Genomic DNA, 19736 nt, shown 5'->3' on the forward strand with positions numbered 1-19736 from the left:
AAACAGAGAAAACAGAGAAAACAGATTGTATGTATTAAATAGTACTGTGTGTGTATTAAATCGAAGCCAAGAACCATGCATAGCATGCTCATTATTAAGGGAAATTGTTCCATTTCTCTGACTTGTTCCTGGTGCATTTGTTTTTCAGTTTTTCTATTGGACCAGTGAGTGTTCAGATTAAAGGGGCACGCCACTTATTTTACATGTAAAGGTTAGGTCAGATAACGTCATCATCTCAGACTGAGCTCTGAGTGTGGACACACTGCAGTGTGATATTTGCTCGTCCACACAAAATAACCACAGCAGGAATCTTGGTGATGTCCCAGGCTAGTTAATGATCAGCTGGACCCTGGTTATCTCACCATTAACCTGCTAGCCAACTCAGCCCCGGGCTGGCACTAGTCAGTCACTACAGCTCCCAGAGCTTCACTCTGTTTTCTCTCTCTGCTGATCTCTTTACTTCCCCTGGCATTTTGTTCAATAAAAAGCTTAATAGGAAAAATAAAGCTCTGCGAGCTAACGAGCTTGCTAATTGCACAATAAGTTCAGACAGTTTGTTCAAAAGTGGTATTTGTCCGTTTTTACTGATCCTCTGATCACCTCGAAACGTTGACATTTTAAATCCTGGAGAGTCCAGAGCTTAAGGAAAACATACTACACCAGTTGGTGGTTAGGAGAAGTGGAGGATTTTGACTAAAAATTGGAATATCTCTGCCTCTGTCTGCTGCATCAGTTTTGATCCTCTTTTAGTTTAATCTGTCTCTTGAGTCCTCCAACTTAATGGAAGTATAATACTAACGCAGGAGTCCCCCTTTAATTAGTTAATCCCTGAAGTGTAAAAAATGTCCATAAGGATGTCAAATGGTCATCACCAGCTACTCTATCAAAACCTAAAGTTATTCTTAGAATTTAAACTTAAACTCATCCTATTAATGAGCTTTTCTCCACAGACCTTTATTGTGAAATTCATCAAGTGTGTTTCCATGTATTCCATATATTGTATATGTTACCAGCAGTGTTTATCTATGTGATGTTTACCTGATTGAGATTTAAAGATGAAACGCCACCAATAAAGCCAATTTTTTTATTCATATTAAATGATCATTAACATGGAAGAAAGCAAATCCTTATATTTGACAAACTGGAAACAAAAATCTGAAAAATGACAAATGAGAAACTCCATTAATCCATTATCAGTGTTTTTCATTGATCAGTTCATCAGTTAGCTAAATAATTCTTTCAGCACTAATTGTTTCAGAGAAGACCTTGTTCTTAATATTCAACCATGGTGGAGATTTATTACATTTCAGCTGAAAATGAGCAAAATCCAATTAGATTTTGTAGAAGATAAGTTATGTTTTGGATTAGTGCAGAGTGTCAGATGTTACTTACAGTTTTAATACTCAGTCACTGTGACGGACAGAGGGAGAGTGATCAACTGCTTCCTCACCCTTCCGCTGGGTGTCCATGTCCTAAATCTATAAATGAACCCCTTTCCTCTGCTGTTTCCTTTCCCCCTTATTCTCCGCCCTTCTCTCCACCATCTAATAAGATCCTCTCACCTTACATCATGGCTCAAAGAAACCCCTCCTTCCACAGCCTGAGAGCTTCAGAGAGAGAAAGATGAAAGAGAAAGATGACATCATGGTTGGACTCTGCAGTGAGGGCTGATGTGTGAATGCACTGCAGCACAATCTTACCACAAATGTACCACAATGAAAAACTAGAACACACACACACACACACACACACGCACACAGGAGCTCAGTCTAATTCACGCCCCATCTCAGTCTTGCTCCATAACACCATTAAATTCTCACACTCCTTCTGTATCCCACGCTTCACTTGATGAAGCCTAAGAGAACATGTGATGGGAAGTAGAAGGGAAGCAGACACCTGCCTCACCTCTCCTCTCTCTCTTTACTCTGCGGTCAATGTGACAGTGAGAGACTGACAAGTAGCGGTCAGAGACAGGAAGCTGACGCACCAGAGGGATGTTACATCAGCGACCAGACCAAAAACTCACTGATCTCATCCCTGTAGGAACTTTTCATTTTCCCATAGAAACTATGTTGCCATCACCTGAGGTGGGACTGACTCTTGTGTTGATGTGTTAATTCTAATTTGAAGAGTTGACTTAAAGCTTGGCACAGTGTTACAGTACCTCATATTCCTAGCTGCCTCCATATGACAAAAGCTGGGGGGTTGTGTTGTTGGTCAAGTGTTGTGGAAAGAGCTATGTAACACACACTTTGGCTTGATTCCAGTGAACTATTAATCTAGTGTAACCCAGAGTGCTTTATAGTCGATGCACAGCCAATCAGTTGAACATGGACAAAATGTTTGTCTGTAGGAATGTATGAAGTTCAACATATATGAGGGATAATATTTCCAAAGAGAAATTAATCATGAATAACTTTTTACATGAACAGAAATTCATCTCAGTCAAAGTGAAAAACAAAAACTGACAAGCATCACAGGAGATCCTTATGTACTGGACAGATAGATGCTGGATAAATTTATCTAATGAGAGGACGATGAAATGTTCCAATTTTCTCTGCCTTTGTAAAGTGTGGAGTTTAGAGTTGAAATGATAAGTCAGTCAACAGAGAGAGCTGTCAGCTGCTTTGATGATACTGTAGATCAAATGTTTAAATAATTTTCAATTTCAAATTGCTTCAAATTCCAGCACATCGCTCGTCTTCTCGGTTTTATATCATTGTAAACTGAATATCTCTGGGTCTGGTTGGACAGACACTGGGCTCTGAGGAAATGATAGATACTTGTCACTGACATTTTATGGACTAAAGCATTTATGGAGAGAAAAATCTTCTTAATAATAAATTATTAATGCATAATAAAAAGCTGTGACACTCTTTAGATCTCATACTGCCACCAAGGCCAAACAAGCCTACACGTCTGTCTGACTTTTTTAATAAAATAATAAAAGGAAAAAGCAAGTAGTCTGATAATATGAATGATGATGAATATAAACATGTTCATGATGATTGAGAATTTTCTTGCAACAGATCTATTGTCATGATCAGCACTGAATTATACAAACTCATAGATCTCAAAACAATAAATATGTTTGATTCTTTACATCAAGATCTGACAACTGACAGCAAGTATAACTGGAGTGATGGATCCACCTTGTTAACTGGTTCCCCACCAAACTTTAATGGGTTCTTCCCTGGCCCACGTCCCATCCCTCCACCCAGTTGGTGTCAGTTGGTTCAGTACTGTTTGTGGAATTGTGCTGACAAATAAACAAACCAACCAACAAACAGAACATAACCTCCTTGGTGGAGGTAATAATCCTGGTCCTGTTGAGATAATTTTGTGGAAGAGAAGAAAACATCCATTCATTAATAGATGAATAAATTAAATAGTGTCCATTTGTTGTCAGGGACCTTGTGTTTTTTTTCTGATTCTTTGAGGTTTGGATGTGGTTCTGTGGACACTGTTATAAAGCTCTGTTTGTGTATGAGGAACATTTTTTCAGTTTGTGCTTTTCCAGCCTTTTCAGTTTGATGTTTCATAGATCATTTTTTAAAGAAAACTGTTCACCTATTTACGATCATTTGTGTGTTCACTCAAGGTGTTTCATTCACCAAGGTAATTTCTGTGTAGCATCTGTGTTTATATAAGGGACAGTTGTAATGCTTAGTCATATACTTTATGAAGGTTGTGTAGACAGAATTTTTTTTTCACTTTTATATGAGTTGCACTGTCCTCAGACCTGTCACACATTCATGTTTTTCTTTTTTTTAATTATTATTTTAGTTTCGTAAGAGAATTCCTGCCTGTAAACTCAACACAACTAAACTACATAAAAGCCTCTTTATTTCTCCTTTTAATTAGCACCAAATTACACACTTTTCAGGGAATTTTCACAACATTATCTGGAAATAACGGATGGAAATGATGGCTAAAATAAAACGTGATCAGCAGAGTAACTTTTCACTTTTCCCTCCCACATGTTCGACTTTGAAACATGCAGCTCTTTGGCCAGAGGCTCACTCTTCTGACCTCTCAGCTCACACACACTGTAGCACGGTGTACACACAGTACACACACAGTGCACACACACATACAGACACACAGGCACATCTACAGCTCCTTCCTTCCTCTCCTTCAGCAGTCAGTTAAAAGCTCTAATGGACAGCAGTAGAACTGAAACCTAATTTTTCTCAAGCTAATGTTCCTTGACAAACACACTGGTATCCTGTCAGGATTAGCAGGCCTGTCTGTTGGCTCTTGAGGAGACAGGTAGAGAGAAATATGGCCAATAGAGCACGGTCGTGAAGGGTTACAGTTTCAAATCTGCCAAATGACAGAATCCTCACTATTTGAGGGCACATTTTATTTTGTAGTGCAAATACTTTCACTTTGAGTCTTCATACTTTCATACTGAATTGAGCATTCACTGGACTTGGAAAAAAAAGAGTCAGTGTGCATGAAAAACATCTCAGAAACCTTTAAATGTAAAGACATTTCGTCATTTGTCCCAGAAGCTTCAACATGTTGAAGAATTGATAAGGCTTCTTTGATGAGTGGAAAACACCATCAGGACTACAACAGTAAATCTCATTACTTCTATACATCTTCTCATCTGATTGACTGAGAAACCTCATGGACAAGTGTGATGCGGGTTTTCGCTCAGTAGGATTGTGTACACTGTTGTGTCATGTGTGTAGTCTTGGCCCACATTTGGTCCATCAGTCGTTCACTCCAGGCTAAAATCCATTACTAGCCAGCCTGCCCCCCCCCACCCAACATCCCCCTCCTCCTCCTCCTCCACATACTCTGATGGGAAGACATCCACTGGTAATGGGACTCTGAGGAGCTGGCTGAGACGTACAGTTACAGCTTATTTCCAGACCTCTCCTCTCTGTCTGAGTGCTTTGCACTGAGCGGAAGTCACTAATTACGTCCTTCTACAGCAGTCACCTGTTCACTGCTGACTCTCTCAGTGCTGTCCTGTGTGCCTTTCACTTCCATGAAATCAGTTCATTTATGACTGTAAAAAGTCGCTGTCTAAAGTTTGTCGAGCAAACTGTTTCCTGGAAGTATCAGAGGGGTTTAACTTGCATTTCTGTGTTTGTGACATTTCTCCGTCGCTACATGAAACAATCTCCCTGCAGAGCCACCAGTGCTAAAAGCATCCTCCTTTACACCACTGGAAGGCTCTTTGGATATCGGATGTATTCAGTTTCTCTGCTAAGAGGCAAGAAATGTGGCTCCACACTTCAGGCTCCATTTTGGGTTTCCATGCATTCCCCTCCCTGTGCTGGGCAGGAAGACGGGAAATGTGAAGGCTCCACAGCTGCACTCCCAGATTGCGAAAACAGATGGAATTTCAATGTGAGTGAAAGGCGATGGGGAGCCTGCATGCATAGAATAGAAGAGATTGAGGAATGCATTGTGTATGTGGGTATGGAGGAGAAGGATTGCAGCGTGTTTGTGTTTGTGTGTGCTTGGGAGAGAGATATCGCTGATGTGTGTTTTGTGTGCAGATATTGAAGACTAGGATATGTTTATTTGTTTGTTTATTTATTTATTTTGGTGCAACATTCTTCAGATGCAGGAATATATCCTGAACCCCAGCAGGCCTTAACAAAATGTTTGTTTTTCTGTATGTGTGTGTGTGTGTGTGTTCTCTCTCATGTCACCAGCTTGTGTGAGTCTGGTGCGTATGGCTTTTGCTGTCCCCACTTTTTCAACTTCCTCTCACCTCCTTCTTCTCCCGGACTTTGTTCGTCCTCACTGTACTGTTTTTCTCTTCTCTCGCCGCCGTCTCTCATCCATCCATCTATCTCCACCCCACCCCCTGCTGCTCCATCTCCATTCCTTGAATAATTCAGGCCTGCAGAGCTAGTGTATTTTTGGTTGTTGTCACCTCTGCAGCAACGCAAACACCACCCATACCAATGAGCACGTACACACACATGCATGCAGACCTGCCAGCGCACGCACACACACACACACACACATGCAGATTCACGCAAAACAAAGCTGCCGACAGCAACAGAAAAGTACCAGAGTCAGTGAGGCTGCCGAGACTAACTACCAAGAATTATCCTTACAGGGATTTCACACCATCACTGTGGTCCTCCCCGTCTCTGCGCTGCTATCCCAGCAATGACTAGTAAAATGCCTCATTTCTTCCAGAATTACACAAAGTTTGTCTGCAGAGTAACGTGTGAGGGAAGACGTGACTTCCAGTCCTTATTGTGGGTCACATGGATCCCTCTGTGCTGACTTTTGTGTTTAGGCAGTTCCTGGAATAAATTTGCGAGTCATTATGAGCCACACTCTGGTTTTTATTAATTTAATCATTATTTATCTTCATTATTCCCATTGAGATCGAGAATCTAACATTAAGCAGCCTGTAAAATCTGCTGAAGACAGCAGCACATTTACATACTAGTTAAAGGCCAGTTTTGAATCTGTAGACAACGCTAAAAACATTTTAGTATAGAAAACCCCCAGGCTCCACTGCATCCACTGGCCATCAGGCATCAACAAATGCTTCTCTTAAAGCTGCATTAAGTCATTAATGGATTTTTTTTGGGGCCACTTGGGGACAGCAGAATAATCTGAAAACACAACACTGACATCACCTAATAAAGCTGTGATAGCAAATGTATTCCAGAACACACACAGCAACAATTTCATTCATTTGAAGTTGTATTATTGGTTGTCATGAGATATGTACATCCAATATTCACCTTCCTTTTAGTTTAGTTTTGGTCTCCACCAACTGCTGAGAAACATACCTTAGTCTTAAGCAGCTAAATGATCCACTATACTTCACCAGGTAGTCACTAACTAACCAGCTAACTAATCTCTTTAGTTTGATACAGGGCAAATAACACACAGTCAGTTTATCAGAGCTTATTTGTTTAAGCAAAAGCAGCTGCCTGATGTGTTCAGAAACAGCAGAGCCTTTAGGCCAGGAATCAATGATTGGCTTCTTCATAAAGTAATGAAATTATAAGTTATCTACACAGGATATACAAAGCTGACAAAAATATCTCCAGAACAGTTCATGTGTTGGAAATATGTAATGAGTCTTTGGCCAAAGTTTGGTCGACTGGTGATTAATCAATGACAGTTTTGATACCTGATTTTTTGGTTTGTCAACTAGCAAACAACAAATTCCTCACTAGTAGCACTTTAAACTTTCAGCTACATGCTAACGTTGGCATGTCTGTGAATGTTCTCATTCATCCAGGTCATAGTTCTCTCTTTGAAAATTGAATCGAGTCTGAGGTCAGACTAGTGCGGACTAGATAGACCGATGCGTATGAACTGATGAAGCCCCTTGGATAAGAGGCGAAACGTCTTCCCAGACAAACATGTCCAGTTGCCTTCGATTCAATTTTCAAAGAGAGAACGTTGGCATGGCAAATGTTCATAATGACAATGTTAACATGCTGATGTTTAGCAGCTAAAATGTCTACCGTGTTCACCATCTTAGTTTACCAATAGTTAGCAAACTAACAATTTGTAATGGGCACTAACACAGTACAGCCGAGGCTGATGGGAGTGTCATTAGTTTTGTAAGTCTTTGGCTATAAACGAAAGTATTGGACAAAACTGGGATTTTGATCTGCTGGAAGCAAGAGCAGAAAGGTCTGGAGATCACCAAAGTCATTATGATTCATCTTCTGTGCACCAAATTTCATCCAATATTTATGGAGATATTTCACTCTGGACCATGGTGGTGGACTGAGAATTTGACTGACTGACATTGCCCTGGGCTCTCAAATGTGAGAATGTAGGGGTTTCTCTTTTTTATATTTTCTCTTTTATGTTTTCTCTTTTTTTAATTGAACATCTTTGGGTTTTTGGACGGTTGGTCAGACAAAACAAGCAATCGGAGGATATCACCTTTGGCACCACTACACAGTGTTTAGTGGAATTTGAAGGGAATAGTTGAGCTTTGTGTGAGAAAGAGAAACTTACACAGCCATAAAACAGTCATGTTGAACAACTAAAAGGGTAAAACATCTGTGAAGATTGACAGCAGCACTCTGCTGGTGCCAGCTGTACCAGTAGGTCTGTGGAACTTTTCTGGATGTGCTGAGAGGATGTGACTGAATTAAAGTGGAGCTCCCCTTTGGGCCCAGAGGCTGTCTAAATGTTAATATATGGCTGTCTGACATTCTGTCTGGTGCTGCAGCCACTGGACTCTGGACCTCCACAGAGGGATTGGAGGAAGGTTGGAGAGAGACGAAAGAGCAGCCCTGGGCTGGATATGAGAAGGAGGTGTAGATGAGAGGTGAGGCAGAGGTCTGAGGAAGGGGGAGAGAAAAGGAAGGAGGGAGATCTGGAGGAAAAAGTGTAATGATTAGAGTGATGAATGGGATTTGTCTTGGAAAAGTAAGCAAGGGAAGTTGGATTCCAGCTAGAAGGAGAAATATATACATTTTTGGAAAGGGAAGGTGAGATATAGAAAGGAAGAAGGGGTAGAGCAGGCTGGCATAGCTGCAGGGCTTAAGGGGCTTTGGGGGTGCTGGAGGATAAAGACCTGCCCCAGGCCACTGGACCAAAGCCAGGACTCAGACACCTCTGTGTGTGTGTGTGTGTGTGCGTGCATGCGTGCGTGCGTGCGTGCATGTGTGTGTGTGTGGCCTGAATGTACCAAAAACCCAGCAGAGAGCCAGCAGTCCACATCTGTTCACCTGTGCATTCCCACCCTGCCATGGACTGTGGCCAGAGGAAACCAGCTCTGAATGGATGAGAATTCAGCCGAGGGTTTTCTTTGCTCTGCAACAGCGCAGCTGTCACATTCTCTTCAGTTTACCACAGTTACTTTCCCTCCACTTTCCTCTCTGTCAGGTACACACAGTGTGATAATTTATGGTGCTACAAAACAGGAGTGAGAAAATTTCTTTTCTGTTGCATTTTTATAAAGTTTGTTTGGCTTCATGCTGCCTAATTACAACCAAACCAAGTTTGCAAATAAATGTTGCAGGAGCTAAGAACTGGCTGGTTTATAGGACAGATTTTTGTCAGCTTGCCAGTCTAAAAGTTTGGGTTTTAAATATTAGGTTCCTCTTTTGCAGTGTCTTCAATGACATTCCCTCTTGCTTTAAATGAATAGTCTGACATTGTGGGAAATGGGCTTCTTTGCTTTCTTGCAGAAGGTTTTTAAACCACTTTCACACATGAAAATGAGACTGTGTAACTCTGTGGCCACTGTGGCTTCATGTGACAGTTATGAGATAATGGTAAATGTAAAAACATCATGTAAAATAATGTATAACACAAGAAGAGAGAATTGTTAAGTTGGTGATTTTACTCACTGTTACACAACAGTATGGAGCTATGGTTTGCTAACATTAGCCTGCATAAGCTACTGGTCGTACCAGACCAAGGAAGGCTGTGGCAGCAAAATCCAAGCTGAATTGAGCAAGTGTGTGTTTAATCATTCAAGGGCTCAATTTTTCATTTGTAAGAGAAAGAATTAAGAGCCTACTAATGCCTTCAGCTAACCTTGCAAGTCACAGTGGCCCATCAGTCTCTTATCTGGCTCTATGATTGACGCACTGAACCAGAAGTGGACTAAAATTGCAGGGTGGGGCTTTAGAAACATTACAGTCATAATTGTAGCATGTTGAGGTTTTCTAAATAGCAGTAAACACAAAGTACAGCAAAGTACACAAAGACATTTAATGTGGCATTAGTTTTTAGTGTTGGGTCATAAACCAAAGACAAATTAAACATCTGACCTGATAAAGGTGTTAAACGAGAAGTTAAGGGGTCACTGAGCTTGTTACAGTCCTGAGGGGAACATGAATGTCTGTACAGACTGTCATGGTGATCCATCCAGTAGACCTAATGATGAGGTGGATGGCCCTGTTTTACTGTTGTTGCTCTGTTTGTGTGTGTCTGCATATAAGCACAGCTCAAGCAGTTATGGGGAATTTTTTTTTATGGCTCTATGTAAATGAGGAGTCTCAAACCTGCTGTTCTGTTCTGTTCTGTTTTGGGGTTTTCAACATTTCTCCAGCTATAGCTTTTGCCTGAATCTGCCTCTCAACTTAGAGTATTTTTACCCACTAGGCAGGGAGCTGCGATGCAGGGACACAAAAAAACCCCAGTACAGCGGCTTAGCTTGTTAGCCATTGCAGATTTAACATGGTTTTCCACACTAATTCAGATCCCCACAGGCACTTTATGGCAAGAAGCTTACAAGAAATAGGTAGCATAATGAATATAATTCAATATTTCCAGTCAGAGAAGAGCGGATGCTTTCAAAGCATTGATCAGAAGTTGGTGCCAGCACAAATTGGCCAAAAATAATCACACTGGGTCTTATTTCTTCTAGTTTTTGTCATAATGACAATTAATAGTAGCAGAGTGTCTCCTTCCTCCAGCGAGCAGAGATGTGATTTATTTATTTATTTATGGATCTACAAAACACACAAATCCAAGGGATATTTGCTAAAGTGAGAACATTTATTTGTAACACGATCAACAGTCAGACATGTAAAACATGTAACATACATTTCATGAATTTCACCCTACTCCATAAATAAGCTCTGAGCTGTCCCTCTTTATTTTTGCCACAGTATGGCACCAGTATACAGAAAGAGCGTTACTACAGTAGCGTGGCTACAGTATTTAGTGGAGGCAGTATACATGAACACACACTGGTCCTGGTGTCAGAGTATGGCCCGTTGTTTTCTGTGCAATGCAAATATTCGGCCCACTGATGATATTGTACATATGATGCAGCTTCGGTTGTTCTGCCCAGAGCTGTACAGGCCACACTTCTCGCTTCATCACTACCAGCACGAGCTTGAGGAGATGCATTCAGTAAATGACCAGGAAAGTGATTTTACCTGCATTTAGATGGTCACACCAGCAGATCAGGAATAACAGAGATACAATTTATTTCATTTCTGTGCCTCACATTTTTTAATGTTCGTCCTTTGCAGCTTCCTCTTAATTGCAAATATGACTAAGTCAGTTATACTCAAATGTGCTGAAAACAGATTATCTATGAGCTGCTCTCTTACACATCCCAGTCTCATTGATATCTTTCCCAGAAAGTGGTAACAGAAGCCATAGAGCAGAAGCTCTCATTCAACTGCAGTTCAGGGCGTTTTTAGGCATTGTTGAGCCAGGCAGTTGCCTACGGCGCCTCCAGCTGATGGAAAGCCAGATCCTGGACTGACAGCTGTCGACAGCATCCACTTGTGCTCTGTTAAAACATTGACCAAGCAGTGAGGGAGTGAACCGCAACTTGTAAAGTAAAGGTGCAGCCAGCAAATTCTGTTAATGGTATCACAATTAATGACACGAGTCATGCCAGCAGAGTTGCTTTGAGTTTCCAAAACAGTTGTTTTGCATCTCTTTGTGCTTTTAGTGACATTTTGCAGGTGAACCACACGTCTAATCAGCTGCTGTCAGTCAGAAAGTTTATCATTTTGTCAATGATTAGGTTGAAGAACGGTGAAATTCTGTGGAAACCTTACTGCAACAACAGAGTCAAACCAGAGTGACTGGTGCTGTATTATTCCTAAACATGTGACTGATGTGTGGGATACAATTTCAATTCTGTGACACACAATTTTTCCTTTGCAACTTCCTCTTAGTTGCCAATAAGATTGAGTGGCAGGTCATGATACAAAATATTAAAGGAAACCATCAAAGAAAAGCTGTGATGTGGGCTAATTTTTCTTAATGCAGAGCTATTAAGCTGTCAAAAATCCAAGTTGCTTCACTACTGTTGCGAGCCTAATGCAGACTACACTGGAAGATGTGTAATTTAAATAGACTTGCATAAAATATTGGATTTGTGAAATGTAGCCATGCTTAAAATCAGGATAAGCTGAGTGAAGCTGAGTGAAGCTGAATAAAGTTAAAATAAAGTGAACTGTTATTATATGGCAATAAAAGGATCTGCTCCCTCAGAGGCAGCAGTGGATGTCCGCAGGCCTGCGGCATCAAAATGTCCAGGAATGGCCCTGCTGCATCTGCCATATCATTTATCTAAAGCCCTAATATTTAGCCTCGAGGCACACCACTAATATCCTGACGCTCATGTTCCATAGTCCCTGAATGATGATACAAACTAAAGTTGTGGCAACTTCTTGAGGCGTCAGCTGATTGGATCATAAGCACCAAATGAACAGGTGAAGGGTGAATTTGTGAGTCGTCTCCCTTATTGAACTTAACTCACATTTTGACGCGTGGGTCACCAGCTCAACTTTCATGTCATCTTGAATGTACGGATCCTCTTCATCTTCACAGGATGAGATCTGGTTTGTTATGGGAGCTGCTATGTGGAGAGAGTAACCCACAGCATCACTTCAATAAATAAATGTTGGATTTTTGTCTCTTTGTGGATCTTAAGAGGACATCATAAAAAACCTGTGTAGTGGCTCTATAATATCCTAATGATGTTTAGATGGAGATGCTCTGAGACATTTGTACAAACACCTAACTGTGTTAGTTATTGACTTATATTGTCAGATTTGGCAGCGAACACAAGGGCTCAGTTTGCTCTGTGTAAAGTCAGCATCAAGGCACTTCATTTTAATTTCAAACCGCAGAAGAACGTGTTCGGTGTGTGAGGGCGTTCCCGCTCACCTCTGATCGCAGCTCAGCAACTGAAAACAGTTTGTGACAACTTGTGAAATGTGGAATCTCTCTCCCTCTTTCTCTCTCTCTCCCCCTGTCTCTTGCTTTCTTTCTGTCTCTCTCCCGCCACCTCTGTTCTTCCTGTCCTCATCCACAGGCCGACTGTCGCTCCAGAGAATACCTTCGCAAACACTTCCCAGCTGAAAGTGCGGGAATCAAAGAATGAGGTAAGTGACAAAATACTCATCATACAAGTTTGCGGTCTCACAGTTCAGTGCACACATTAACACATACAACTACACAAATAGCTTGTTCGTGTGGTATGTTGGGACACGGTGAGAAGAGTGATCCACACAGTCTTAAAATAGGATTAAAAGCCACAGCAAGCGGCTCATTGAGGAATTTCCCCAAATCCTAAAGCAAAGCCAAGTTTGTTGGTAGAAAACTTAATCATTCTCATCTAATTTGCTGTTTAAGAAAATTTATTGCCGAGGAGGATAAATACTCTGGCATCTTCAGATAACTGATTAATAAAGAAAGATTCTTGCATAATTTCCTAGAAAATCATTTTTTAATCTAAATATCATCTTTCTGCCTCATTAGCAGGGCTACAGTAGGGGACAAAGGAAGGATGAAAAGAGAGTTTAAACCAAACCCATGAAAATATTGTAGCCTACATGGCATGCTGGCATGGGCATTTTTTAGCTGTATGCCCCCCCCGTCAGCAAGGAGGTCAGAGGTCACATGGAAACACTCCTGTAGCTGGTAGGGATTCATTGTTTTGCTTTAAGATGGGAGCTTGAACTGAGGTGCCCTGTCTCTGTGACAGTGCACAGCTGGGTTCTGCTGCAAGAAGACGTGGAAAATGTAAGAGCTTAAGAGCCTTTGACAGGTTCTCTGGGTTTTCAGAGGGGTGTGGATGGGGCAGAGGTGAGCCAAGGACGCCTGAGGTTAAGCAGAGACACATAAGGCAGAGAGGCAACGATGAGGAGAGAAAAAGCCTTTGATCCTGTGATTCTCATCTAAAATTACAGGCTGCGCTGCTCAGTCCGGCCCCGTCTTCCTCATTACCGATCAAAGCTGCAGACCGTTAGCACGCTCAGATGCTTCAAGAACTCGATCTTCATTCCCCTTCTCCCCCGAAAGTATTTTCAAACATGCACAGAATTGAACATTCGGCACCCAAGTGCAGCTGCTCCTGTGAGCTCGCTCTCATATGTTCATCCACAGCTGCTCACCCGCAGCCGCACGAGGGTGTGTGCGGCTCTCACATCGCTCGGTGTATCCCACTGGGAAACATAATGGGGTGTCCGTGTTGATCCGCTCAGAAGCTCCCTGACGTGGTGAATCCTCTGAGTGCGCTCCTGTCTTTGATCAGCCTCTCTATAAAGAGACTGAGACAGGGAGAGAGGGTTTGTGCTGAGTAGGCAGGGCTGTAGCAGGTTCCTCGAGGCCTTAACCCAGCTTTACCCTCTCACTCACTCAACAGGCTGCAGGCACATTTAATCAGACACACTGTACATAAGCAGCTAGAGCTGGTGAGCTGTGTGGCTTCAGGCACGTGATCCCATAATTTCTCATAATTACGTTTTAGCAGGGCTATAATTTGTATCTGAGCATCACTGCTGTTTGCTTTGAGATTTGATGGGTAGTGGAAAGTGGCCATGAGCCAAAGACGATGTCATTAAATGTGGGTATTGTTGTTTTCAGGTAGTACCAACATGTGAAATAATACCAACATTCTGAAACAATCAGAGAGTTTGAGGATTCAGAAACACAAGAAGTTATGTCATATAAAATGTTAATAAATAAATAAATATATATATATAAAAAAGAAACATTTAAGATTCTGTTCTTTTCTAATTCAGCAAACAGACTGAAGCTAATTTGGGTCTTAGACCAGTGTCATTTTTCACCTGTTATAAATAAGGCCAATAAGGCCACAGATCATTGCTCACGAAGCAGCTTTGTGATAGTGGAAAAATGGCATTACAACTAAGTGAAAGTGACAGAAGTCAGATTGTTATTCTGAGGAAAGAGGGTCTGTCTCAGGGTAAAAATCATGGCTGGACTAAAGGTCTCTAAGTGCAATGGGATCCTGCATTTTGAATATATACTGTATACATATGACAGATTTTACAGTTGTGAGAAATTTGTGATAGCTTGGACACAGAGGGAGGATGACAAACAGCTTTCCCTCTGCGATCAGTGAGATGTGACTTGAATGCAGCAAAATCCCTGAACATCACATTATGAGTATGTTTGTCTGTCACTGAATATATTTCAATGCAGATCCATTCATCACTTACAGATTCAGTGTTGCTCAACATTTTCTGTTATTAAAATTACTTGTGTGCTATGTGGCCTTGATGGTGTACCACCAAGTGTGTACTCTCTGAGGGCTTTTTAGTTTTCACATAATGTTTGAGATGTTCAAGTCTCTAGCACCTGAAGACACTAAGTCTGAAACAGCAACAGTAAAATGTTTCTGATGGAAGATATGAACCTGTTTTAATGGTCTGAAAAATAGTTGCTTAAACAGTTTGAAAGGTGAGAAAATTCCTCTTCAGCTCTCTTTATGCAGCCAGGTAATAACTGTTAATGTGTCCAATACACCATCAGTCTGTTTTGTTTATCTTTTGTCTTCAAGATAGTTTGAAATGAGTCTCTGGTTTTGGACACAGTGTGAAAGCAGGTTAGTAGCTCTGTCTGATTTAAGACACATACCCTTGTCAAGAATGAGAAGGTTGAAAATTAGCCTTTAGCTCCGAGCTCTCCAGTACACGGCTGAGCTGCTTCCAGCGTTCACCTGCAGACAGGCTCAGGCTCAGGCAGCCAGCGGCTCGACAGCAGGCTGTGGTCTTTGTCCCTGGGTGGCAGAGCAAGAGAAATAGAGTTTCTGTTTCTCTCAAAGAAAGAGGAGAGAGACATGAAAGATGGAGTGGCAGGAGAGGAGATGAAGAGATCCGAACAGAGGAGGGAAACAACAGGGGTGTGGGGGGGGGAAATCAATGGCTGTGTAAGACAGAAAAAGAAAGAAAAGAAAGAAGTCTAAGCAAGAGGATAAAAACTTATCAGTGGTTAGAGTGACAGAGTGACAGCTTGGTTGTTTCTGGATTTAACTCCTTGTGTGTTCTGCTGTTGATTTCATTGCTGTATGGCAGTAGAACTTATGTCTGAACTATAGAAGGCCAGTACTTAATTCATCTCTTTATTTCCACTTTTACTCTGATTTTCATGTCCTTTCATGTCACACTGGGTTTAATGGTTAATCAGTTTGATGAGAGTTATTGTGGCTGGTTTTGCAAATCACACTTACTTTCGAAGATATTCTGTTTACAGGGATAGAAAACAGAGAAAAGCATCAAATCCGCACATGAGAAGCTGGAACCAGCTGATGTTTGCAGTTTGAAACAGGGAGCGGAGCATGGTCCTGCTGATATGCAAGATCCCTACTGAAGACAATAACTGTAATTACTGCTTTTTAAATAATTATCAATGCTTCTATGTGTGAGTTATATTTATGGTTTATTGTCTCAGATCTTTTAATACCGTTGTAACGCCGTAGTCCCAAATCATCAATAAGTCATCAGGAAACCGTTCAGTTTCAGTTATGGAGATTGTTTCAATCAACTTCACGCTGTTATGCAAACTTTACTGCCCTTTTCAAACGCATTTCTAAAATGTCATGGAAAATGTTGTGGAGACAGTCGGCCCAAGCTCGGACCAATGCGCTCTGCTGGGAGCAGCCGCTCTCATTAAAAAGTTATACTGGTACAAGGACACAGCTTGTTGCTGGAGGTACCATTCAGCGTCAGTATTAACTGGAGGACTGAGCTGCAGAGGCAGTCAATGTTTCATCACCCCCCTTCGCCTCATTCGTCCTCTCAGAAACAGCAGTTCCACTGTATATCACTGACTGTGGGCCTGACATTTTTTAAACACCATTATCCCACCTCACCCGACAGATTCAGATGAACTTTTAAAGGGTGATCTATGGACAAATTGGGCGTCTGTGTGTGGTGCTGTGTGTGCACGTGTTCCTGTCATCGGTCGTGATGGTTTGGACTTCAGGTGGCTCGTTCAGTCAAGAATTAAGTTCATGTCCCCAGTTTGACACCTGTCAAAAACGGGCAGGTGGCAACAAGTGGCAAGCAGGATGATGCCAAAAGCTAAAATGTAGTTCAGACATTAGCACAAGAAGAGAAGAGTCATGAAGTCAGAGAACTGACTCAGCAGTGTTAGTTACAGTTATCGCTGGTCATATGAGACAAAGTAAGGCTGTAGCAGCAAAAGCCCTGAGTGTATTGATTTGAGTAAGGGCACGTTTTATTGCTTATATGTTCAACTTTTGTTTTGTAAGAGGAGAAATGTGTTATTTCTCATTTGCTTGCATCTGTCTGTAAGTCAACATAACATCCCAAAGTTTGCTCAATCAGTGTGTGTGTGCACACATACTGGTACTGCTGTCTCTGTGAGGACACTCATTGACATAATGAATTCCTTAGCCCCTCACCACAACCTGAACCAGTTCTAATCTGAACTGTAAAACCAAGTCTTAATCCTCAGATAGCCCTTGGACGGTGTGTCAGAAAGTGAGGACCAGAGAAAGTGTATTCTCTCCAGAAGGTCTATATCTCAAACTGGTCCTCACAAGGACAGAAGGACAAGTACGTCTGTGTCTGTCTGTGTGTGTGTGTGTGTGCATGTGTGACTCAAGTGTGTCCTGAAGGACTGTAGCCTGTGGCTGTGTGTATCAGGTGCTCGGCCCAATCTGACCCAGACCGTGCAGCAAACAGTTCTCATGCCAACTCTGCTTCTAAGGGACAGTAAATAAAACATGTTAAGGTGAGTCAGGGGCACAAAGCTTTAATGATATTTTTTTTCTCTCCGTCTGTCTCTGGCTCCGTGTCTCTCTCTTGTTCTTTATCTCCCTCTCTCTCTCTCTCTCTCTCTCACACACACACACACACACACACAGTGAATTCAGAAAATCAGTTATGTTAATGTAGAGAATTAAGATGAATTGATTGTTAGAGGGTGGAGAAATATGAGGACAAAGCACACTGCCCTCTATCTGCCACTCCATTTACAGTGGTACACACTGACCTGTGTGACTTTGCCTCCTATTTATTCTAATTAAAGGATAACACTATGTTAACAGCTGAGTTTTGGGAACATGGCAAAATGAAGTGGGGGCAAGAAACGCAAGCAGTTGGGCAAGGAGGCAGGTTTGAAACAAAACCCCCAGACCAGCCAGAATGATTTAGCATCCATGCACAGTTTTCAGGTGCAGCTGGGAGTTATTGCCATTATTTCAGGTGTCTGGTAGTTTGACTAAACAGTTGACTTGTTTATTACCTGTCTCGTTGTATATCTGCTTATGTCACTTTCCCTGTTAGAGCTCATTGTAGTGCCACAGTCCCACATCTTAGCAGTTATTTTGATGAGTGCAGCAAGAGCTAAAATCAGATTTATCCTTTAAAGCTACACACACACACACACATGTGAGTGTGTTGTATTTGTATTTATATATGAAAAGATTGTGAATATTGGACTTAAATTTGTCAGCTGGTCAGAAACAGCTCCTGCTCGATGTGTAAATAGACAGCTGTTGGCTAACACCTTCTTATGTAAGATGTGTGTGATTGTTGTGCAGCTACTGAAGCTTGTTTAGTGGCAGTTCCTGATTGTTGTAGATCAGTACTTTTGGCCAGTAGCAGCAGGTGTTTGCCGTATCCTCTGAATTATTGCATCAAAAAACATTTTTATCACATGCTGTTTGTGCAAACAGCATGTGATAGAGCAAAGTAATTCAAATGTCTCTGCGTCACTGCTGTTTGCTGCACTGTTTCTTCCACAGTTTGTCTTCGCCCTCTCTCTGCCTTTGTGTGCATGAAGTATGAACATAAAACAGAAAATGCTCTCTGTTCAATTTGATGTCGAAATCGAAGCCGGAGTTATGATAAAGCTATTTTTCTCCATTTAAGAATTCCCGAAGGCGTTTCTTCTATTGCTCTCTTGTTTCCTCTTATTTGTCCTTGTTTCACCATCCCCACATATTGTTTCCTCATTTGTTCTACTTTCGCTGGCTCGGCTTCATGAAAATTTGTTTGTGCTTCGTATAAATTCAGCTCTCTCTAATCTGTTTTGTGTGACTCCTCCCTTATCTGGCAGGAAGATGAAATCACTGGCACATTCTGCTTTTTGTTGAGATATTAACAGATGGAGTCATTAGTAATTTTGAACAAGTGAAGGACAACCTTCAGCCAAGATTTTTTTTTTTTTGTTAATTGACTCTCCAGTGTTTGCTGTCTGTTTCTGCTGCTTTTTATCACTTGACCCTCCATCACCTCGATGCGTCTTTCCCTCCCTGCATCCCTCCCAGTGAGATTGCACAGTGTGCCTGAGGCAGCTGCAGGCATTGAGCGGGGCCAACGTAGTACACTAACTGTGTGTGTGTACAGTATCTGCGTGTACTTGTGTGTTTATGCATTGAAGTGGAGCATTATGGGAAGATAAGATAGGGAAGAAAATTGCAAAAAGGTCAGAAAGTGTAATAATACCAAGGGTGTGTGTGTGTGTGTGTGTGTGTGTGTGTGTGTGTGTGTGTGTGTGTGTGTGTGTGTGTGTGTGTGTGTTCGTGTGTGTGTGTGTGTTTACATGCTGATTTAGGTGGTTGAGAGAGAGAGAGAGAGAGATGACAGGGAGGGAGATAAATCAAGAGATGGTTTGAAAGTTAAAGGCTGGGTAGGAGCAAGAGGGAGAGTTGACATGGCATCACTGGACTGTGAAAGAGTTTCTCTCCCTGTTCACTCCCTGTTTCTGTTGGTATTCTGTCATCTGTTTCCACGCCAACAGAGATACAAATTGCATAGGAAAGAAAAAAAATGCGCGTTGCATATTTGTAGATCAAACCCTTGAAGACGGACTCCCTGGGCTGAGAGGAAGAGGGTGGTGATGGGGATGATGTGGAGGGAGTTGCTGAGGGAGAAAAGCCGATGCTTGATGTGGGAGTGGAAGCCTGCAGATAGAGGAAAGACCCTTCCCTCTTCCCTCCCCCCTCCCTCTCCCTCTTCCTCTCTTTATCCATCCTCCCCCCTGTCTGTGTGATGCAGCAGAGGAGAAACCGC

At 41.8% G+C, this 19736-nt stretch overlaps 1 protein-coding gene across 2 annotated transcripts in view; it reads left to right on the forward strand.

Moving 5' to 3' along the window:
- Positions 1-19736, forward strand: part of LOC121180686 (endonuclease V-like) — a 52526-nt gene that overhangs the window by 16318 nt on the left and 16472 nt on the right. For both annotated transcript variants that reach the window (XM_041036299.1, XM_041036300.1), the window contains exon 8: positions 12761-12830. In XM_041036299.1, coding sequence (XP_040892233.1) covers positions 12761-12829 — 69 coding nt within the window. In that variant the 3' untranslated portion in view covers position 12830. The remainder of the gene's footprint in view (positions 1-12760; positions 12831-19736) is intronic.

This window comes from Toxotes jaculatrix, chromosome 4, assembly GCF_017976425.1.
Source record: "Toxotes jaculatrix isolate fToxJac2 chromosome 4, fToxJac2.pri, whole genome shotgun sequence".
Taxonomy (NCBI): Eukaryota; Metazoa; Chordata; class Actinopteri; family Toxotidae; genus Toxotes; species Toxotes jaculatrix.